Genomic DNA, 23,702 nt, shown 5'->3' on the forward strand with positions numbered 1-23,702 from the left:
CAAAAATCGTTTATAAATGTGCTATATAAATAAAACTTGATTTGAATAATCAAATAATAAATACAATTTGGTCAAATGAAATGACACTGATAACAGCAATGCCCAGCGTGGATGAAGCTGGTGCAGGTCTTTCTTCATGCCCCCCCTCCGTGCTGTCCCCTCAGAGGAAGTGGGAAAACGGGATAAGACCTCTGGACACCACGCTGTCTCAATGATCCACACTGTTAATATGAGAGGGAAATAAATGTTTTAGGAAATGAAAAATATGAAGTTAACAAATAAAACACAGCTCAGGGGCATCATGGACAGTAGGTTTTCCTACAAAGAGAAGTAGTTAACTCAGTCTCCATTGATTTTCACATCAAATTAGCGTGTTAATAAAATAAGTTATCATGTCTTATACTTGCATATCTAAACAGAATCATGAAAGCCTGTTGGTAGAGTCAGGCACACGAGTCCGTTTGAGTGTGTGCGCCGGTGTCTGAAAGCTCACTCACTGCTCGCTATGTAACTTATGTCCCTCCCTGCTGTTAGGCTACTTAGCTAGCATTGTAATGGATCTAAAGTTAGCAAAAGCTAACTTTCATAACACAGCTTTTCTTTACTTCTCACTTAACTAACACAATAAAGAAACAGACCGTATAGTACAGCACAAACGATCAATACTTACATATATTTTCACTTGTAGTATTATAATAATTGAAATGCTGGTTCTTCTGGGGGTGTTCTATCCACGCTCAGCTACCGCACCGCAGCTGCCTGCACTGTACAATCGCTGGAGGACTGGGCTGTCACTCAAAAACTGAGTAGCCAATGGGGACGCACCCCTGAAAGTCCCGCCTACCTGGGACGTTTGTGTCAGAATTGAAAACAAAAAATGAGGGAGCGTAAACGAGAAAGCTGCAGCGAGATCAAAAGTCTGATCATTGAGAAAGAAGCAAAGATAACTGCAAACAAAAAGATGTTTTAAAACAAAGACTTATAGTTTACATGATTACACAAATGATTTGTTTGCAACTTAGGCCTATAGTTTTATTTTTTAAATTAAAATGTAGCTTGACTGCGTTTTTTCTTCTCTTAAACTCTTAGTTTTGCTTGATTCTGAGAAAGTGTTGCTTTATCTTTATGAAACAAAACTAATCCCATAGCTGTTGACAAAATAGGGAATTTAGTCGGCTTTTTTTCCTTTCCTTGTTTGCACAGCGCTATTTTCTAACGCTCCTAATGGAAATGTTTGGGCCGTTTGCACTTATTTGGCATATAATTACAGTGAAGAAAATGTCACTTAAGCGAAAATGAGTCCCCTTCATACTGGAAATACGGCATTGCAGGTTTTCTTTTCAGTCTTGTAAGGACAATAGGCGCATTCACACCGCAGTACTTTTCCCACAAAGGTTCATGAGAACTTAGTTCATGAGAACTCTACAGATCGCGTTCACACCGGAATAAGTCCCTGGGGGAGGATTAGGCAAATGAAGCATGGATGTATAATAAGAACTGGATACAGCGTGGGAGGCGGGGCGTCATTAATTCCTATGAGAGTTGCTCATTAGCGCATGATGACAAAATGGCCCAACTTTTGAGAGAGCGAAACGTCACAGATTACCCGGCATGCCTGAGAAGTACCCGTATGTGCGCTCATAGCGCATGCGCAACTTTAACCACGCCGCCCAAAAGGCTCGTTCACATTAAGCACGTGAATTTGCGTACACTAACAGCACCGCGCGTTCATGACAGCATGGTACTGGATTTATATTAACGAGGCGGCAGTTAGCAGCTAGCGGCTAGCTAGTAAATGATGCTAACTTACACATCAATCGTTATGTACTTTTATATTACGCTGACATCAGGATCTATTGATATCCAAGCAACAGAGCTTCATTTAGCATGATACTTGTGTGAGTTGTAATAGGGTGGCCATACGTCCGGTTTTAGGTCGGACAGTCCGGTTTTCAATGTCTGTGTCCGTCTGCCGGCGCAGCCTTGAGCCGGACGCTCATTTGTCCTCCTTTTGAGGTCATCCCTATTTTATACTTTTAGGGTATAAAAAAAAATAGACAATTATACAAAGAAATACAAATAAGTTAATAATAAGTTATGTGTAAGTATATACCCCCGTAAGACTTGTGGTCTTACAAATTATTGGCTGAATGCGATGTCAAATAAATATCTTGTATTTCATTGGTTCATAAACGTAAACAATTAGCATGTGCTTCTTGACGTCACGTTCACGGCAGGGCACTGTGGCAGAGAGTGACGTTAGCGCTAGCCGACTAGCTCATGAGCCAACTCCACCTAGTTAGCGGTAGGGTTAAACCGCAGAAATGCCGAAACGAAAGACTTCATTTAATCCTGAATGGTCGAAAGAGCATGGATTCCTCACAAAAAGCCGAAAGGACGACTTCCATGATTTTTGCACGTTGTGTCGTTGCGATGTGGACGTAAGCAGCAAAGGAAAAGGTGCTGTCGACAGACATGCTAACACAGATCAGCACAAAAGCAATTATCAAAGCGCAGGTGCCTCTTCACTTTTATCGTTTTTCCGTGAAGCTTCATCGCCTCAAGATGACAAAATCTCTGCTGCAGAACTTTGTAAAGTTTATCATGCCGTCAAGCATCGCCAGTCATACAGGAGTGTAGACTGTGGAATAAAAGTTGATCGCACAATCTACAACGACTCATCAATAGCAAAAGGGATGACCTGTGGAAAAACAAAGGCCAAAGCTTTGTGCGAAAATGTCCTAGCACCCTACTCTGTCCAGACGCATGTGGATTATATAAAAGAAAATGAACTGCATTATTCAGTGGCAAGTGATGCATCAAACAAAGGTACGATCAAGTGTTTCCCCATTGTACTGAGATATTTTCACTTTGAGGAGGGCGTGAAACATGCACTGTTGGATTTTTACAGTGATAGCAACGAAAAGTCAGAAGCTATAACAAATCAGCTGCTATCTAAACTGGAGATGTCTGGACTAGATGTGAAAAAAATGTCAGCATATGCAGCAGACAACGCCAGCGTTAACTATGGAAAACACAACAGTGTTTATCAGAAACTGAAACTGGCTCAAAAAGACGTGCTCGCTGCAAACTGTTTAGCCCATATTCTGCACAATGCAACAAGATATGCAGCAAGCAACTTGGATATTGACATTGAAAATGTTGTGCTTAAGGTGTATAGCCATTTTAGCATCTCAGCTAGCAGAACGGCGCAGTTTAAGGAATTCTGCGCGTTTGTGGAAGTGGAGGAATGCAATCTGCTGCGGCACGTTGTCACGAGATGGTTGTCTCTGCTGCCATCTATTGACAGAATTCTGAAGTGTTGGAGACCCCTGACCAGCTACTTTCAGAGTCTAGGTGAGGAGGAATGCTCCAAGATGTTGTGGAAATGCTTTGGAGAGGATGGTAACGAAGTATCTGAGATGTATTTTCTCTTCCTCAGTCACATTCTGAAAGTGTTTTCAGACTGCATTGAAGCACTTGAGGCCAAATCATTCAGCATAACCTCTGTGTTTAAGGTAATGACTGAACTGAAAGGGAAACTTGAGAGAAGGTTAAAGGACACCTTTTTTGGCTTGGCTGTGAACAACAAACTCAAGCAGCTAACCCCTGATCTCGCAAAGAAATGTGAGGCTGATTTTCTTGTTTTCTATGAAAGAGCCAAGAAATACGTGAGTGAAAGGTTTGACTTCTCTGAGAACAGCTTTCATAGTAAAGTGTCAAAGCTTGGCCTCACAACTGCTGTGTCCTATGGAGAATACAGTGATGCAGTCCAAGCCTGCAGCCTGAAAGACATTGACATGGATGGACTCTGAGGAATATGGCATGGTGGAAGCTATTCTCAGCTCTTCAGCAATGGAAGGATGCCACAGTGAGGAGCGGTATCTCAAACTGTTTTCCAAAGCAGAAGTCCCACTTGTGAATCTGAGGAAGGTCAGCGCCTATATCTTCTCCATCCCATGTAGCAATGCCCATACAGAACGTGTGTTCTCAATGATGACCTCAGCATGGAGAAATGAGAGAAATCGTCTGGATGTGGACAGTGTCAAGGCAGAGCTGCAAATTTGTGTCAACTTCACATTTGAGTGCACAGACATGTACCAGAGACTCCTTACAAACAAAAAACTCTTGGAAGCAGCCAGGAAAGGGCAAAAGTATCGAAAATAGACATTCAACTTGTGGTTAGTACACTAGTCTCATTGTGTTTTGAGTGTGAAGGATTCTGTGAAGCCAGGATAAAAACTAAAAGATAATCCCAAAGTGTCCTCCTTTTTGGTGTTATGGAAATGGCCACCCTAGTTGTACATGAAACCACTTGGTAATATATACAAATGTATATGTTGAAGCCTGTTATGATCAATTGTGAGTTAAAACTTTATCTAAAAAGTAAAGCTGATGATGGATTACTGTGGTGGAGTTAAAATAACAATATCCTATTTATTTTTTAAATGTGATGGAGTAAAAGGATAGTAACTGTGATTATTCATGTTAAGTAGCCCACAAGTAACTAAAACGTATAATACTTGAAGGAAAGGTGTAAAATGTTCCCATAAATACCAATATCACAGTACACCCCTTGTTGTTAAATACCAACCATGTGTATATATATATGCCGCTAAAACTGTGTAATATAACAGGCTGCTAAATCCTCCAAACTGTTGTTGCTGGATGTGTATTTTGTGAAATGTGTATTTTTTCAATTATAATTTCTTGTTTTGAATCTTTAATACTTTTTTTATGCATACTTTAAGTAACATTAGGCTGTCTTTGGCTCTTTTCTGCTGTAACAATGTAAATGTATTCTGATCTAATTTATGTTTTTGTCAGTTTGTTTCCCTATATTGCGACACTTATTTGGTTTAAGATTATTTCTCCTTTTTTTACAGACATCCCCAACCATAGTGGAATGCTGTTGTAAAGGATTGCATTGATCCGTGCAACAATACCTTCACCCAGCTTTGTGGCCTCCAATGAATGAACATCATCTTGTGGCTGGGAAAAATGTGAACAAATAAATCTCATAAAGAGTGACTTTCTGGTGTAATCATTATAATATCAAAGACAAGCACTTTCAGTAATATTTGAAAACATTAAAAAAACAACATTTTTTAATATATTTTTTTGTTGTTACATTTTTCATTAATTTTACCAAAATAACTTGATTTATTTGTATTTAAAATAATATTTCCAAAGAAATAAATCCTTCGAATCTGCCTGTTCAGTTTCTGTTGGAATGTGAAGGGTTAAATGCCGTCTCTGCGACTGTGAAGACCGGAGGGCTTGTTGGTCCCTCTCTACATTCACAGAGGGCCCGCTATAGTAACTCAACGAGAGAGTAATGTCAAATGACAGTACAATTGACCAATCATATCTTCCCTCTAAATGGGCGGGCTTTATTTTCGCGGACTTTATGACAAGTTCCGCCCGCTGTGAGGTCTATGCAAGTGGTGCAGTGACGCGTCCTAAAACCCGGAAGTAAGCTTCGCTCAGATTCCCTCGACAGAAAGCAGTGGGATTTCTCCATAGGATTTTGGAAAATAGCTCGAAATAAGGTCTGTGGAAAACGAACCTGTTAGATAAATGCACGTTGTGTTCAGCCGGATAATATCCACATGTCTATCTTACTTTTATTATTTTTGAATCATAAATCTAATCGATAGATTTATGATCGATAGATTTATAATTAGCATAAGTTTGTTCATGATTGCTCACTTCAGTGATAGTGATGACATCGTTGCGAAATGATTAACCGAGTCATTTTCAAGATTGAGTTCCAATGATAAACTGGAGTGGCAAAGGATCAGCTGAATGACCCGCAAGTGCTTCATCCAAAAGGACAGGAGGATGGACTTTGTGTTTAAGTGATTTGATCAGCCTAAGTCATTTTCAATGCGGGCCGCCGTGCCGACTTAATTCATTTGTAATTGGTACTTGGCTGTGGGTGCCCTGTCATGATAGGTGTTTATATAAAGGATGTTGTTTTGTGTGGTTGTGTGTTTTGTGTGGTTGCGCTGTCATTGATGCGTTTTGCACCCCGGACTACTGTTTTGATATTCCGCTGAAGTCTACGTTGAGACGTAATATCTCTTCTTTTTTTTCGAGGGAAGGGGGGGTCAGAGGGCCTAGGTATAAAAGTCACGGCTCGCCACTGGTCTGGCTCTTTCTTCCCCACGTCTAACGTAGCTGCTCCCTATTATCCACACATTGGGACCTAGATAGAATAAAATATATTGAAAAAGTGGTTACTGGTGATCATCTTTTAGAAAAAGGCGGTACATATCATTTTCATCATATTTTTAAGACTACACAAGTTTAATTTGTATATTATATTACATATAACTCTATACTTGTATATAGAATCATGATGAAACTTTATAAGGATTAAGATTATATATTAATATTACATTAAATAATGCATGACGATTTCATGCATTATTACGAAGCAGGATGTATCAAGTCACTGACTTGTTGTGATAAGGTCACAATCAACTGATTTCACTTATCAGATGTAAAAATAAGGTACAATATATTTGTTTTTGCCATATGAAAGTAAAGGGTATGCAATCAAAAAATTACTGAAACAAAATGAATAAAAATTCTTATAAAAACTATACAGCACCTTGTCCAAGTATGGCGGGAGGCCCACTTTCCTTCAGGATTTCCTCTCTGGATGTCGATCCGGCTATTTCTGCCATCTATAAATAAAGTACAAATGATTAGGCTTATTTTACTCTTTTATATGAGAACATGTTACATTACATACAGACATTAAGGAGGCAGGTTAGAAAATAAATATGTTTTCGTATCTTACCTTTTGGAACAAACTGTTGTCGGTTGTTAGCATAGACTGTATATATAAAGCGTTGTCTCTTTAGCCTCAGTGACGTGACAGTGAACACTGAATGTGACCGCGTTTGAAGGGGGAGGTGCTGAACACGTCACATCACATGAACGTGCCGGGCAGCGCGGTCCCGTGGGTTAGATGTGCGTTCATAATGCTGAGGGAAATAACTCTCAGAATAACGTTATTAGCACATTTTTACAACTTGAGGAACGAATGTTTTTAATAAGGGCTATACAAGTCTTCATACTGGGTTGTTTATTTAGTTTAAAAATAAATTATCCAACGATTTACAGACCACTCTTTCCCAATGTAAGTCAATGGGAAAAAGTGTTTCCGGGCCCAGCAACCAAACGGAAGTGTAGTACCGCCGTTTGGCCACTACGAATATTCTCATCAGACTCCGGCGCACTTCCTGGGGGCTTGAAATGAAGCCGCTGACGTCACTTCTTCTTCTTCTGCTTTGGGTTTACTGGCAGGCCGCAAACCACTTCACGGCGTATACTGCCACCCAACATAAGTTAGTCTCTCTGCGTTTCTGCGCTGGGCTAATGCTAATAATGCGAGGATAATAAAATGGCGGCTTCACAAAACTTTGTGGGAGTTTTACGGGGCGTGGTTTGCAATCCACCCAGCCAATCAGACATAGGAACCTTTTTCTCCCACGAAAGTCCCTGCTCTCTAGCAGGGATGGAAAAGGGGGTGAAAAGGTTCTCATGAACTAATTTTAGTTCCGGCTCTTTTTGGTGTGTTGGGCGTGTTGCTTAAACTTGTTTAAACAAAAAATGTCATTTTCCTATGACTGAAAACAGCAGGCTACATGAAGCATGTACATATAAGGAGAACTCCTGTGTCTTGTAAGGATCTCGACACAAATAGATGAACCCAAATGCACGACCCAGAGACAAAGTCTTGAATGTAAAAAAAAGTCATTTTGATTTCACAGGTCAGGTAATCCCTCTTAACAGGTACTGGAAATAACAAAAGGCGCTCACAAGGAGGAAAAAACTAGACATAACAAAAAGAGAACTTGAGAAAAACGTAAGCCTACAAAATTAACAAACAAAACAAAACCTGACATGAGTGAAAGCGATCCTTTACTGAGCTGAGGCTTGGCACGACCATTCGGAGAAACAAACAATACGAACTGACACAGGATAGGGGAGAGACAGGACTATTTAAACATGAGGTGAGTGGGAACAGATGGAAACAATCAGGGGAGGGGCAGACACTGATGATGGTGGGAAAAACACACAAGGGGGGGAAGAAACAGGGCCTGAAATGAAAGACAAGAGGTAAGTATAACACAGGAAATGACAGACAAAATACATAAACATAACTAACACATTTGACGAGACACAACATGTCTCATATTTGTATTATTTATGATGATCCATCTTAACTGTTTTCCAAATGTATTCTTTCAAAATGTTAAATTCAATCATGTGAAAACATTATAACATTGTTCTGTTGTTCTTTACTTTAATAATGACAGAAAACAATATACATACCTCCTGGATTTTTTATTTTCTGCCATTCCCACCTATGATTTATGTGTGTTTATGTGTATATATTACAAAAATGGACACAGGTATTAATTAACTCTTCCTTATTGTATGCAAATCCTGTCTATGAACATCTAGTCCACATTTGGTGACATTCTGATTATTATCAGAGATATATGTGATAAGAAGACACTGTGTCCTTTGAAGAAGCCTACACGTTCACTCTTTTATGGGGATAATCCAAACATGAACCAAAAAATGATTTGCCAATAAAATTACAAAATTACAAAACTAGACATATTAAGTTCATGAAAAAAACTTTTTTTAGTTCTTTGGCTACCTCAAATAATTTGGGGGATTTGCTCCTGTACTAGTACAGGAGCAAATCCCAGTAATGATAGCTATCATTACTTATCTTGATAAATACCTTTTTTGTTTGATTATAGGGCCTTTTCTGTTTTGTTTGAATATTCTAATGGTTATTTTTTAGTCTTTAACGTTTTTCAACAACTTCGATGTCAAGTGACCTTGTATTTCCCAATCAATGCTACATTGCGCAAGTTATACACCTATTTTTTAGGATTTTTGTGATATAGTGATGTATTAACTTTAATTTATACAATTTGTCTCTCATGAGTATGTCAGGGATGTAATTACTTATTGATCCAGTTTAGTGCTTTAAACGGGTATTATAGATATATATATATTTTATCCACGAATTGTCTTTAATCTACTGTATTAGGGTGAAGGAAGCCTCGGTTGTCCAGCATTATAATTAAAAGAAAAGTAAACTAAGGCGAGAGGCCTTTTATGGATGTATTATTTAGAGGCATTATAATTTGGTTAAAATGTCTGTACTGTTCTAACAGTAACCTTCCACATATCTGTGCATAAGAAACCTGTTCATTTATGATATGAAGACATTATAATATCTAGATTTTCTGTTCTTCTTTCTTATTAGTAGCAGAACCTGAAGGTGGGAAGTGAAAGTTTAGTTAACTTTATTAGATGTGATATCTTCAGTCAGGCTAAAATGAACTACTTGTATGAAATCTGCAATAATACACGTATGGCAGTAATCCAAAAACAAGCTTGTAGCACACAGTAGCAACTGACGCAGAGCAATCCATGTATTTTGGACAGCATTGTTTCTGTCTCTATGCCCTTTACATTGGATGTCAAACAACAAAACCAGCAGGTCTTGGGTCAAAGAAACAATGAGCTGTGTCTCTGTTACTGATGGAGGGCTTATCTGTATTATTTTTGCCTGGCCTCCTTGAGATATAATAGTTGTCTTTTCATTTTGTATTAGGAAAAGTTTTTTCTTGAGAATGTGGTGACATTAATAATAATAATAATAATAATCCTTATATTTATTATAGCGCTTTATCAAAGACTCTCAAAGCACTTTACAAATACAGATCATACATGTAATGGTCATATACTGTGGACAATACCCACAGAAGCAAATTCGGGTGAAGTGTCTTGCCCAAGGACACAATGGCCTGACGCAGTGGGGCGGGAGCGGGTTTCGAACTGGAGTTCCCCAACACCCCCTTGATCTGATGATCAAACGCACAGACCACTGTGCCACCCGTCCCATTCTAACTGTAATGTGTCCTGCACACGTTAAGCCCCTTGCATTCTTTCTTCATCTAAGATATAATTCACGTGTTTTTTTTTGTATCTTGAGACAAAATATGGTAGAGGTTAACTGCTTGATTCTTGACATTTTTAAATAGGCTCAAACGGCTGTGCAGAGCTGCAGAGTTATAAAGAAATGTGTCCATATATTATCACATATTATTGATCAAAGCTGTGTAGAGAGTCAGAAAAAATCCCCGAATTGGATCAAATGTAATTTTCAAATAAGTGATAGCCTTCTCCCTTTCATCTAATGCTGTATGCCACAATGTCAGATACTAACTAGGGACAGCAAAGGTGAAACGTTTCAAATCCTATACGTGTTTTAAAAATGTTATATCAACAACACAATTCTCTTTTCTTGCTGAAACAAAAAGTCAACTGTTCATTTTTTGCTGAAATCGATTTTATTTGATACATTTGTTTTCAATTTATTCATTCAATAACACAGTAAGACATTGGTCTGTACTGTAACAATTTAGTCCATGAGGAGAAAATGCACTTTTACTTTTTACAGTTTTTGGAAAACCCTGGCCTGTGATATTAAAAGCACAGTGTTTTGAGTTTCTTTGTTTGTGTTGATAATTACTTGGTACCACTTTACAATAAGACTACCCTTATAAAGGGTTTACCAATAGTTTTTAATTAATTTATTAATTAGGTTGTGAACACTTTATAAATCATTAATAAGCTTTTATAAGACATGAGATAAACAGGGCAACTGTGACCGGTTGCTTGCCAAATAGTGAGCCCAAATGTATCTGTACTGCTAAGTCTTATATTGGCTACTTAGCTTACCTCATTCTTCATCAGCCAGCATCCGTATCTGTTGTTCACCGAGTTGATTCTTGCTAGGTAGCCAATATAAGGCTTGGTCATCTTGTCAAATAGTGTGCCTGTGTTGATGTTGATGTATGATCTATGTTAGAGCTGGTTTATAAATGGTTCTTAATGATTAATAAAGTGTTTACAACCTAATTCATAACCTAATTATAAACCCTTTATGAATCCTTTATAAGGGTAGTCTTATTGTAAAGTGGTACCAATTACTTTGTGTCATTTTTATAATAATTTGAGCTGAACTATCACACATGCTAGCAATACATTTCAAAGGTGTTAATCTCAATTGGAAGAGAAACATGTTAAAACTGTTCCATCTCAATACGAAAAACACAGTCTAACTCAATGAACAAACATCGACCATTTCCAGTTTTTTAAACAAATAGTAGCAATGTTAAAATATTCTTTGTACATAAATGCTTATTTGTATGCCTGTTTTGTTTCTGTGTGTCTGTCGATTGTTCCACAGGAATATATGTAAAAAGCTTCTTTCTTTACACTTGGGTGTTTTAAATATATCTTTAAACAAATTATTCCACTTCCTGTATATGTAGCTGCTACACCGGACTTTCAGAGAAACCTGTTTTTGGAGAGTATTCTAATAACTAAACTGCCATGGATTTATTTTTAATACACAATTGGCACTATCAGTTCTCATTCAGTTGTGTCGACAGATGGTGGGGACTGTTTAAGAGTAGCCTGAGACATTTCATGGTGGGGTTAAAACAAAAAGAGGAAACAAACTGTATTAGGCGCCACACGTGATGGAAAGTAAAACAAATTCTATGGTTCTGCCTTACAACAAGATAGCTCAAGATCAGCAAAACATATCTGTGCCGTTGTTTGTATGTCTTGAAGTTGTGTATTCAGAGATGACAGTCACTTATTGGTATCATATGAACAGCAGAAGGACTTTCCCTCAGCAACGACATTGCATCTTAATTTAAACACAAAGTAATACAACGAGTGAATTAAAATATACACTACTATGAAAAGACAGCCAGAGCTCTTAGTTCAAAAACAAGAAATGGCCTGGATATAATGTAAACAGACTCATCAACACACAAAAAGTATACTTCATCTCATATCTCTCATACTTAGAGTATACTTTATATTAAGTACACCAACAGTAAAGAGATGAAACGTAAAAAAATAGAATTCCATCTTAGATACTCGTGATGAAATCTGAGCTGGCATTCAACATGATGAAATGTAAACATGCTTTGGAAGGAAGTTGCGAGCAATTGATTGACTGAATGATTCAAACAAAGATGATCACAAGATCCATTCATCAGCAGATTAGCTTGTGTTGTTACTGTGCTTAATCTCATCCTGTGATAAGGGGTAAGGCCTTCAGTCTGCCCTGCAGGACTGACTTAAAAGTGGAGAGACCTGGCAACCTCTCATTCAGTTTTGGAACTGCATAAAAACCAGAGGCGAGCAGGATAATCCTCTCAGTTAACAGGTGAAAATATATGTGTGCAGAATCTAGAGTTCTGCATTGTATTTTTGGTTGAATTTAACATTTAATTTTGGTGCATTTTCTGTTTTTGGATTCACAGATATTCCAAATTGAGTTCATCCTGCCATGGGTAACTCAGGGTCGACCGGCTTCATCACTTCCACTCCCAGGAAACTGTCCTGGGGACGCCAGAAAGAGGACACAGTGAAGCTGAACGGCTTCTTGACACAGTGCGATGAGGACAGATGGAGAATAAAAGGAAAGCAGAGTTTATCTGTGAAGAATGTCCACCTCTCTCGCAGCATCCGTTATGTTGACCTCGCTCTCCAAGAGAACAACAACGTTCATTCAATAAGGGGAGAAATGCATAACCTGGCTTTTGTTGGAGATCAAGGTCCATGAAAGACTGAATTTACTGTTGACAATTTTAATCTCCAACTCAGCAAGTATTTCTGGTCAACTGTGATGTTTGAAGAGCTCACAAACGACCACTGTACTGCAACATGAGAGGTATTTCAGTGGCCACATTACCACCCTGTGGTGTGAATCTGAGAACAGGAAATAAAGCATCGCTTATTTCCATCAGATAGGTCTCGTTTTTGTCAAATGGAAAAACGTTTCCTCTTTTTTTTGTTGTTGCAAAGGTTGTCATCTAGTCTAACTGATTGAGTTACAAAGAACTGTTGAGTTTTATTGTTTTAGATACAGTAATAACAATGTGAGCAAATTGCACACGTGACACACCTCATCAAGTTGTGGCTGCTAAACCATGCAAAGGAAATCCTGTCTCTGCATCTGTGAAACACACATGCAAGGAAGAGTGCAATTTTCCTGTTCTATGGCTTTTTAAGTAACTTACTTGTCATTGCTTTTAATCTGCACCTTCTATTCAGGACAATGTTTCCTCTCTGTATAACATGGATTTTATATAATTGTATAGTATCCAAGCACGTTGTTGTCAAGGTATTTTTTAAAGTCATGCCTTTGTAGCAAACCATTTATAACATGTGAAAAATACATTAAACCTTCCAGCTGATACTATCCAAGCCTCTTGTGGTCATTGTTCTTCCATGAGGTTTAACCACTGCTTTCTATTGCTGCTTTTTGTGTTTTGCAGACAAAGCCTTTGCAAATAATGAATTATAATATATTAGAAAATAAAACCAAAAATGTTGTCATAAACCCGTGATTTAAAAAAGTTAGGCAAATGCTACTGTCGTGCATAATAAAGTTATTTTAAAGACAAATGGCACACTAAATGCTTTATGGGATCGCGATACTTAGAACAAAAGTTTAAGGGAAATATGACTGAGGTATTCTATATAATTAATATTTATAGTACTATAGTAACAGAGTTGTTGATAGGTGGCAGTGAGTTCAAGGAATCAACGTTTAACACAGTGGGAAATATGTCTCACGATAATAAAATTGGAGAAGTTATGATTACTAAAATATAACAAAAACACTAAAAAGGAAGTGAGACCAGCTGGTTGGCAAATGTTGTGATAAAATCAAGGGTTGAGCTTTTGAAGGCACCACAGTGATAAGCACACATAGAAAGTTATAAGAACCAATTTAAACCTTTTTAAAAACGATATAGATATACACTTGAATGGCTTTGTCCAGACCACAAAAAAAATTATGATTTGTAAACTTCCGCAATATACATCTGACTGAACAGAAACCGTGTATCTGTGATGTATTAATAGTGGAATGGAAACTAGTGAAGTCATCTCCTACCCAGGGAAATAACAGTAGCACTTGAAAAATATTTGCCACTTCATTTGCAGGTCGGTCTCAGGGAGGACGAGATGGCCTCCTTCACATGGACCCTCTTTTTTGTGGGCCTTTGCTTAAAAGGTGCTGTACATTTTCTACAATGCATATCCAGTATTTATACTGCACTGCTCAGAAGTGCAATCAGTCAGCTTTTTGTCTTTTTGTTATTTTTTTATCTTTTTTGTTTTTGCCAATAATGTATTAGTCAGGTATATTTGTAATGTATATAACAAGTCCTTCTCGCCTCTAACTTCTCTTTGTTTCAATTCCTCACATTATCTTCTGCATTTTACTACAGTTACTCAAACTGAAGCCTCATCTTGGACAATTAAGATGCCGTCCTTAATCAAAGGTCTACCCGGATCCTGTGTGGTGATCCCCTGCTCGTTTTCATATCCAGATCCAGGCAAGAAGGTCACTGAATTCATTGGGATGTGGTTTGAGGCATCACATGAGGTCATCTATCACCCAGAGAAGTCCAAAATAATGCAACAGTATCGGAATCGGACAGAGCTGCTGGGAGACGTCAGACAGAAAATCTGCACTCTGAAGATCGATCCACTTCAACAAAGTGACCAAGGGCCTTTTCATTTCAGGATCGAAATGACTGACTATGAAAAATTTTCTTACAAAGACAATGCAGTCTCTATCACAATGATAAGTAAGTATTATTAACAACTTTCACCAGACTTCTATGACGGCAAAATTAATTACTGCATGTTTCCAGTAGTCTGTTTTACTGCAACCAGCGCAAATGGAGACAGGATAATTTGCCATTTTGTTACCTTCTCTATGTTATTGACATACTTTAAAGAAGTCATTTTGCATTAGTGCCAAAAGACCAGCACATTTCAAAACTTTATTTAAATTGTCTTTGAAAGCTAAATGTGTAACTGGTACCTCAACAGAGGCCGCAACCAATAGATAACTGAGGTCACTTTAGGTTTCAATTCTTCAAAACTCCTTAACTTCCTTATTTGTGTAAATAGCAATCAAAACATATTGAAACTGTTTAATTTATCTGGAGTGACAGATATATGGAATTAGGGCAAATGCCACCAATTTCGAGATGTTTGTGTTATTAGAGGGAAATGTTTTTTCTTAACCTTACCCTAACTCTACTCTAGCATTGTTAAAGTAAATATCCATCTTTTTCTACTATCCTTTACCCCACAGTCCTCTTTTCATGTGTTGAATTATTTGGGAATTTCAAGATTATTTGGTATCTTTGCTATCTAAAGTGATTCCAAATCCCTTAATTCAAAGCAAGTGAGGCAATACACATAAAAAGATAACAAAGTTTAGAACAGCCCCGCAGACAAAGAGCTTTACCTTACCAGATATACTGTACATTATGATCTTTGCCATTGCCATGATCAATAACTTTCTCCTTGGTACAGGTGAACTTAATACCATCGGGTTCTCTATGAAAGAGGAGGTGACAGAGGGGCAGAGTGTGTCTGCGTCCTGCTCTGTGTCTCACTCCTGCCCCACCTCTCCTCCCGTCTTCACCTGGAGTCACTCTGGGGAGGAACATCTCCAACCCCAGCAGCTTGAAGATGGCCAGTGGTCAGCCACATCTACTCTGACATTTCAACCGACCAGCGCTGACCACAAAAAGCCTGTACAGTGCACCGTCACATACAAGGGGGGGCAGCACCACAAAACATCCAGGACCCTCAAAGTGAAACGTGAGTAGGGCCGTGTCTACAATCAAGGTGTCGTGGCTTCCTTCCTTATTTTACTATCAAGCCACTAGACGCGTTAAACAGACATGTTTTACTCGTTTTCTTTCCTTTATCTGTGTGTTACTTACAGTACAGTTGATGAGTTGCTTGGCCTCCGATGGTTTGGATGATATTATATATATAATGGGTTTGCTCAAAATAAAAATAACAAACGTTTACACATGCAACAAAGAAAATAGGCTTTTACAATAGTCAAAACAAATGAATATAACAAACAACTTAGGTATTATTTCTTGCTTTCTTTCTTGTTAAGGCTTATATAACTTGATAACTTAAAGGGTAATTGAACGGTTAAAAACTGTGCCTCGAAGGAGTCTTTCTAACAGGTTGCCCATCACTGTCACTTTAGAGGAGGCACAGTGGGAATTGTAGTCTGTTGTACTCTGGTTGACTACAGACATCACGATTAGGTGGCCTTTCTTATCAAAACAAAAATACTGGCTCTAACACAAGATGTTAACACTTTAAACTTAGTTCATAAGTGAGACCTACTCTTATACATCAATGCTTTGATAAACCAGGTATACCAATTATTTTTACAGTTACCAAACATGGTACAAAGCATTTGCATTAATATGAAAACTGTAATAAAATGAATGGGATAGTCATGACAAGGAAGCACCCATGAAGAGAACAGAGACAACCAAGGACAAAAAGTGGAAAGAAATTGTAGTGGGATGATTCAAATTTTACTTACCCAGTGTAGAAGCTGTTTTACCAGCATACATATATTCAAATACAACTTTAAAGCTTTGAAAATCAGTTTAGTCACTGTCAGAGGAGTATCAGTCATCATGTATTCATCTGCCGTGGAAAAAGAGCATTGTGCTGTCAAATACCATTTTTTATTTGGGATGACGTGCTGGCTACACGAAGGAGAGCAAATTCTGTCCATCTTTAATATGATTTTTTTCAAAGAAACAATCATCTTAACAAATATTGGATGGATTGCCATGCCATTTTGTATAGGCATACCCAGAGCAGAGCATACTGACTTTGGTGATCCTGTGACTTTTCCTCTAGTGCCACCATGAGGTTGACATTTGTAGTTTTGTATCAAATGTCTCAACAACGGTCAAATTTGCTGAGATTAATGTTTCCTTCAGGATTAATTATAATTCTTCCTCTAGTGCAGGGGTGGCCAACCCGCGGCTCTCGAGCCGCATGCGGCTCTTTGCCTAGTTTCATGCGGCTCTTCAGTTCATATCGAATTGTATATGTGCGAGTTTGGGGGAGAGACATTGACTCCTGACTAGTGTTGCACGGTGTACCGATACTTGAAAGGTACCGCGATACCCTGCCGTTAAAAACGTTACGATTCCGCCGTTTCATTAGTATCGGTACTTTAAGAATGACGGGGAAAAGTACTCCGGTGAGAAAGCGCCGTTTTAATAAGAGCCGTGTGTGTTCAACGCTCTGCTTCCACTCCCTGCACTGCAGCCTTGCCTGCAGTCCCTCCCTCTCAAGCACGCTCTAAGTCCCTCCCCTCTCAAGCACGCTCTAAGTCCCTCCCCTCTCAAGCACGCTCTAAGTGCCTCCCCTCTCTCGTGCACGCGCTAGCTGCCAGAGCATGTGAGAAAACGAGAAGCATGGCTGCAAGTGGGAGTGCAGCTGCCGCTGCGCCTCGGCTTGTTGAGAAAAAAGACGCCAGAAGCTAAATTTGGAAGTATTTGAGCTATATCTCTGACAGTGAGGGCAAGCCTACGGACACCACGAGGCCTGTCTGTGAGACATGTATTAATTTTATTTAATACGAATTCTTGTCATTTATTTTATTTATTGTTCTCATTGTTTAAAAGTTTGTGTTATGGTTATGGTTCTGGTGTGAAATAAAGCACAATAATTACATTTAAGACTGTTTTTTAAGAAAAGTATCGAAAAATAATCGGAATCGCAATTCTTGACTTGGTATCGAAACCAAAATGTTGGTATCGTGACAACACTAGCTACTCCTGACAGTTAAACCTGATATTTAGTAGGTCTGTTAAGTATTAACGTAATTTGGCCGGTCAAAGTTGTTTGGGCTCGGATAAAATCGCTCCGTTACTTTCGTCCCGTGTTACTTTCGTCCCGTGTTACTTTCGTCCCGGCTCTCCCTATGTGTGTATGTGTGGTGTCAGGTGTCAGTATGAGAGGATGACAGCGCGTCTAATTTTGATGTGACCCAAGAGCCAATCACAATAATACCTGCGATGCAGTGAACCAATCACCTTTGAGGGGGGGAAAACCTATCGTTGATTAAACACTATCCAGTGTTTCCCCTACCATTGTGTTGGAGGGGCGCTGCGCCCCGCCAACGGAGCCCCGCGCCCCCCCCCTGAAATTCAAGGTGTTTCAAAAATATATATAATATATATTTTTTAAATATATATATAGCACCAAATTGCAAATAATCTATAACTACTGTCACTTTTCACATTGAACATGTGCTCTTTTATTAAATAAACTAAACGGTTTCATTTTAAGTTGTGAGTTTAGTGTTTTTGACCCTAAGAAACACTGATGCAATAATCAATAACAATAATCCACAGCTCCTCTCTCTGCTCCAGAGGATTTAAAAAATATATATCCCAATGCCACAAAGATGCATCAGTGACGTGGTTGAAATCTTGTCTCCAGAAAACAAAAAACTGAAACAAGCGTTATCAGTGACTGTGTGTTTGATGTGGCTCTTTGCAGTAACATAGAAAAAATGTGGCTCTTAACCTCTGACTGGTTGGCCACCCCTGCTCTAGTGCATCCATCTCTTCTACATTTTGTAATCCTCCAATTCTTTGCTTCATGAAATTTCTGCCATGGCATCATAAAGAGTTATTCGTATGTTTTCATGCAGACGCTCCGGTGAATGTAAAGGTTGAGCACAAGTCGGAAGTAAAGGAGGGAGAAGCTGTGCGGCTGAGATGCTCCAGTGATGCCTACCCTCCTGCCACCAGCTATCAGTGGCATAATGAAACAGGGTCCCAGCTGCATCGAGGACATGACTACACGCTGCTTAAAGTCTCCAGACACGCAGGAGCCCTGTACTGTACTGCCATCAATACAATAGGAAGTGGCAAATCCAACCCTGTGCAGCTCAATGTGTTGTGTAAGTAAATAATAAAGGATAGACTTTTTATTTAAACAAAATGGTATGCTGATGATTGATTAATGCACACAATGTACAACAATATCTGTTTTGTTTTTTTATTACAGCCTATTTTTATTTGTATTCCATATTTTATTCTTTTTTATTCCATTCCATTGCAATGTAAATACTGTTATATTTTATTATATTTTGTATTATTTTTAATATTTTTTCTAGTTCTCTATCTGTGTTTTAATTGTTGTTTTACTTTTATGTATGCACCACGACACCTAGTCAAATTCCTCTTAAGTGTAAACCTACCTGGTAATAAACCTGTTTCTGATTCTGATACAAGTTTGGCTCATAACTACACGTATTGTGCTTACAGATGCTCCTGAGATTGCGGAGGCCTCTTCCTGCACCTCGGAGGGAGATATGGTAAAGTGTGTGTGCATTTCGGATTCCAAGCCTCCCAGCATGCTCTACTTTGTGCTTCCTGACAGAGTCCTGCCAAGCACCAAGGTGGAGAAACATGGCTCTGTTACCATCGGGACTCTGCACGCAGAGTTAGGATCTTCTGTGGCTGTCTGCTGTCTGGCAAACAACACAATGGGCAATGCCAACCTCACACTCTCTCTACCTGTGAACAGTAAGGAAGAAGTGCATGACATACTCATAAAGACTGTAAATCATACACTGTGAAAGAGAAAAATGACAACACATGGTTTCTGTTTGGACAGGTAAGATGCTGAATCTATATATCATCATCGCCTCGGTAGCAGGTGGGATTCTGGTGATGATTTTTACAACGGTGAAAGTTGTTAAAAAATGGTAAGTTGATGCAGAAAAAGATTATTTTCACATACAACAATTATTCTGTAGATAGTGTTTATTTAACAATAGCATTCATCAGGGTGCTATAACACATTTAAAAATACGGGTACATTGAAATTCTGAATACAGCAGTCAACAGACACCAGAAAGCAATATATATATTTGGAGCATGTTGAGGGGTTTATCAGTACACGTTGTGAATGTGTCTTAAATGTTGTCATTATACAATATGTCATAATCGAACCACATCCTCTCAGGTAGATGAAGGTCAGTTTGTGAATTTGTATAGGGCATGATAACCTAGGATACATTTAGTAGTTGACATGGGTTTTAGCGGTTGTTAAAAGTGTGAGAAGATAAATTAAAACCTGGTTTCTGCCAGCAGGGGGAAGTCTGAGGATGCAAGAGAACTTCATCTTAGCTCTGTGAAGGCAGACGATGATGTGGCGCACCCTGTGTATGCTGCAACAAAAAGGTCATTCACCCCAGTAAAAACTAAAAGTTACATAAAGTGGCCTTGTGGGAGTTTATGTGCTAAATGTGTTTTCTGCATTCTGTCTTCAGAAAAGAGAGGTGCTATGATGATGTTAATTGCTCTAACGCCTATGACAATGACCATTTGTATGGCAACATGGAGGTATGTAAAACAAAATTCACTCATTCATTATTACCATGCATGAGAGAAGAGAGCGCTAATCTTTTTCCCATACAGAACGACTTGGATGACGCAGTATATGCAAATATGTAACAACGTTGAATTAAGTGGAGGAGCAGCTGCAGTCTCTCTCTGATGTCCAACTGATGTGGATCAACAAGTTAAATCAAAAGTATTGATATCCTAACTTTTTTGTATAGAAATACGTGTTCTATTTTTGTCTCCTGTAATTCATATATGCCTGTTTTTTTTATATGTTTATATCTAAAAAATAGCTTCCCCCTGACTGCTCGTAAGATTTTCAATAAAACGTGTTGTCAAAATCAACCAATAAACTATTGTAATTTTTCACTTGCAAATATGTTTGATAATACATTCTGCAAATGTAGCATTTTATCTGAATCTACATTTAGGAAGGCATGACTGCTTTACCAGAGTGACATACAAGAATTTCAACGTTTTAAATTGCAGACCTCCGGTTGAATAGCACATACTGTAGAGAACAGCTCAAATGTTGCACTTCTACACAGATGCACTGAACATATAGGCACTTACAAATCAGTTTAATAGTCACATCTGGAACAGAATAATTGTACTGCCACACAAACTGACTTAATACATTTAAGAAAGCCTGCCATGTAAATGGATCTGTATTTAAACACATGCAGCCTAACAGATTGTATTAAAAGATTCAAAGGCTTTATGGTAATGTGCGCAGTAGCTACAGTGTATCCACCATAAAGGACATAAAACAGTAAAACTAATACAAAAATAAAAGTAGTGCAAGAAGAACAAAGTAGAATAGAGTAAAATAAAATAGTGCAGATTGTGTTGCAAGACCAATGGGCAAGTAATGCAGATGAAGTGAACTATAAACAGTACATGTCAGAAATAAATAAAGCAATGGGCTAAATAATGTAGCGAATGTTGTAAGTGACTAAGTAAATGCAGAATTCTATGTACATGAAAATATAATAAGATATACAAGAACCGAATGTAAAATTACATATTGTACAGTAAGTTAAAATGAAATGCTGTTTATTGTAGTGATACATATTTTTGATTAACTTATTAATCAACAAAAACGTATGACAAAGTGAAAATATCCTGCATGCTCAGGTCATTGTGGAAAACCCCTTGTGTGAACATTGTGTCATTGTGTCAATGTTAAGTTAACAGGAAGGCTAAGGGGAAGCGTGTCAACTACCTTACTGTTAGATTAGAGTGTTGAAATGTTCATCACACATTTCTTACACTAACAACGCCTTATTCTCACCTCAGAATACAACTTCAAACCATCGGCAACACACATGTACTTTGGGAGATACAGTAGTCCTCAATAAACAGCACATATTTGTAATTATATTATTATTATTTGTAAAATGGGTTAAAATCTCGTGCATGTCATCCCCATGCGCCTTTAACTTGTATACAGTTTGATTCATTTTGCTATTTAAAACAATCAAATGACACACCAACCATCAAATGTTTAAAACATGTGCGTACAGTTTGCCTGCCTCCTGTTGATTCAGCATCATTTTGTGTTCGGACAATATAGGAAAGAAAAGCGTAACTTGCAATGTTCATAGATGTTTATACAGAAGGTCAACATTCTACATCATGGGTTCCCTTATATTTAAATGTGACAACATATTTAATTCTAGTTTACATCTATATAAATAACGATTTTCATCTTGTTTAACACAATCATAAGAGTCACCCAACACACTTTGCATTTAATGTTTTTTATTAATATTTATTAACACACTTAAATCAAATTGACAGAAGAAGACCTAAACAGAGAAGCATTTCTGAAGTAAACACACCAGATATTAGGTGGTAAATATCGGATTATGAGAGTGACACTGATTAGGTTGTCATTTGTGCCCTTTAAAATTACATTACAGTGTAAACGGAGTGACCGATTATGTTCAGTGTAGTTCACTTTTAACAAAAGTATCTCTGTCATCATACTACATATGGATAATAATTATGTATTTGCTATCAACATCTGCATGGAGAGTAATCTTGTATCCATGTGACAGCTGTAAGACATTGAACTACATATTTAAAACTTCTTGAAACATAAATTAATTGAACATGCATTAAGAAACACCCTTGCACTGGGCTCACGTCATGTTTTGATAATCATGGAGCTCGTCACCTTCTTCCCTCCTCTGTAATGCACTGTGCAGTTCAGAGGCTTGTTGAAATCGGAGAATTGAGGGGAGAAGGTCAGGGTTGACACTGTTTCCCACTTCCATGTATTCAGCTTCTTTGAGCGGCGGAGGATGTTTCCAGGGTGGCTCCAGCTGAATCGAGGTGGGATCGCTGGGCAGGCGTGAGACACGGAGCAGGAGGCAATCACCTTCTTATTCATCACCATAGACAGAACAGGAGGCTGTGGGTCGCCTGCCGAATGGGAATATATAATGACTCATAGGACAATGATTCAAATATTATTCACCAAAAATGTAATTATGTTGCCTTAGAAATGATTCAAACTATCTACAAAACTCACTTGTGACTTCGATGGTCACTGGGTTTGTAGAATAGGAGAAGCTTTTGTATTGCCGCATTTCAATCCTGAAGTGGAAAGGGCCAACATCGTTCTTCCCCACACTGTCCAGCAGCATGGAGCAGTTCCGTGCTGCAAGATTTCCCAAGAACTGGCTTCGTTTGTTGTACAACTTATTCAGTCTAAATTTGGGGACATTGGTTGAGACTACCTTTTTCCCTTTCAGCCAGAATCCCCTCCACCTGGCCAAGGGCTTCTTTGATTTGGGCATTGGGTAATTGTAGAGGCAGGGAATAACCACACAGGAGCCCTGCAACACACTAATCTTTTCCGGCACGGTCACTTTCCATTGGCTGCTGGAGGAATGGACATCATGGATCACTGAAACCAACAGAGAATGTTAGTTCGTCATGAAGGGTAACACAAGTTATTTGATGTTAAAGTACATTGCATTTTCAGACTCACCATGTAACAGCAGAAAGGGAAACAACAATTTCAGCTCCATCACTGGTGAGAAAGACAAGTTTAAAGTGTAAGAAAGCAAAAAGGCAATGAAAATAATACTAAAGAGTATCTCTGTTGCTCTCTCACCTCTGATCCTTTGATGGCTGCTGAATTGTCTTGCAGTACTTCTGAGATAGTTGTGCCTTGTCTTTGAATGTCCTACTTATAATCGAGCTTAACCCTTTAAAATGGCAAGTGTAACCAAATGTTTTACCAAGCGGTGAGCTCATGATGTGAGTTGGTGTTTAAACAGCTACAGTAGAAGCCCAGGAGATGGCTGTTGTTGCAATATGTGATAACTGTGTTCT

General features: G+C 38.4%; 2 protein-coding genes and 1 long non-coding RNA gene across 4 annotated transcripts; 1 reads left to right on the plus strand and 2 right to left on the minus strand.

Annotated features, from left to right (window-relative positions):
• LOC117554080 lies at positions 1-6,903 on the minus strand. Its single transcript, XR_004570220.1, has 3 exons — positions 6,812-6,903; positions 6,620-6,695; positions 1-221 (listed from the first exon to the last, which is right to left on the minus strand). It is a non-coding gene; the product is annotated as an uncharacterized LOC117554080 (long non-coding RNA).
• A 6,949-nt stretch (positions 6,904-13,852) lies between these two features.
• LOC117553873 (sialoadhesin-like) lies at positions 13,853-20,707 on the plus strand. 2 transcript variants are annotated; one of them, XM_034227969.1, is made up of 9 exons: positions 13,853-14,152; positions 14,370-14,732; positions 15,472-15,762; positions 18,653-18,904; positions 19,272-19,532; positions 19,624-19,714; positions 20,103-20,192; positions 20,282-20,354; positions 20,430-20,707. In XM_034227969.1, the coding sequence occupies exons 1-9, from the start codon at positions 14,104-14,106 to the stop codon at positions 20,463-20,465; spliced, it is 1,506 nt and encodes a 501-aa protein (XP_034083860.1). In that variant the 5' UTR covers positions 13,853-14,103; the 3' UTR covers positions 20,466-20,707. The 2 variants fall into 2 exon arrangements, with proteins under 2 accessions (XP_034083860.1, XP_034083859.1); XM_034227968.1 differs by having other exon boundaries at positions 13,855-14,152; positions 20,100-20,192.
• A 1,496-nt stretch (positions 20,708-22,203) lies between these two features.
• Positions 22,204-23,223, minus strand: LOC117553881 (Schwann cell myelin protein-like). Its single transcript, XM_034227980.1, has 2 exons — positions 22,894-23,223; positions 22,204-22,784 (listed from the first exon to the last, which is right to left on the minus strand). The coding sequence occupies exons 1-2, from the start codon at positions 23,159-23,161 to the stop codon at positions 22,507-22,509; spliced, it is 546 nt and encodes a 181-aa protein (XP_034083871.1). The 5' UTR covers positions 23,162-23,223; the 3' UTR covers positions 22,204-22,506.
• Positions 23,224-23,702: the final 479 nt, after the last annotated feature.

The sequence above is a fragment of the Gymnodraco acuticeps genome, unplaced genomic scaffold (genome assembly GCF_902827175.1).
Source record: "Gymnodraco acuticeps unplaced genomic scaffold, fGymAcu1.1, whole genome shotgun sequence".
In the NCBI taxonomy this organism is placed as follows: domain Eukaryota; kingdom Metazoa; phylum Chordata; class Actinopteri; order Perciformes; family Bathydraconidae; genus Gymnodraco; species Gymnodraco acuticeps.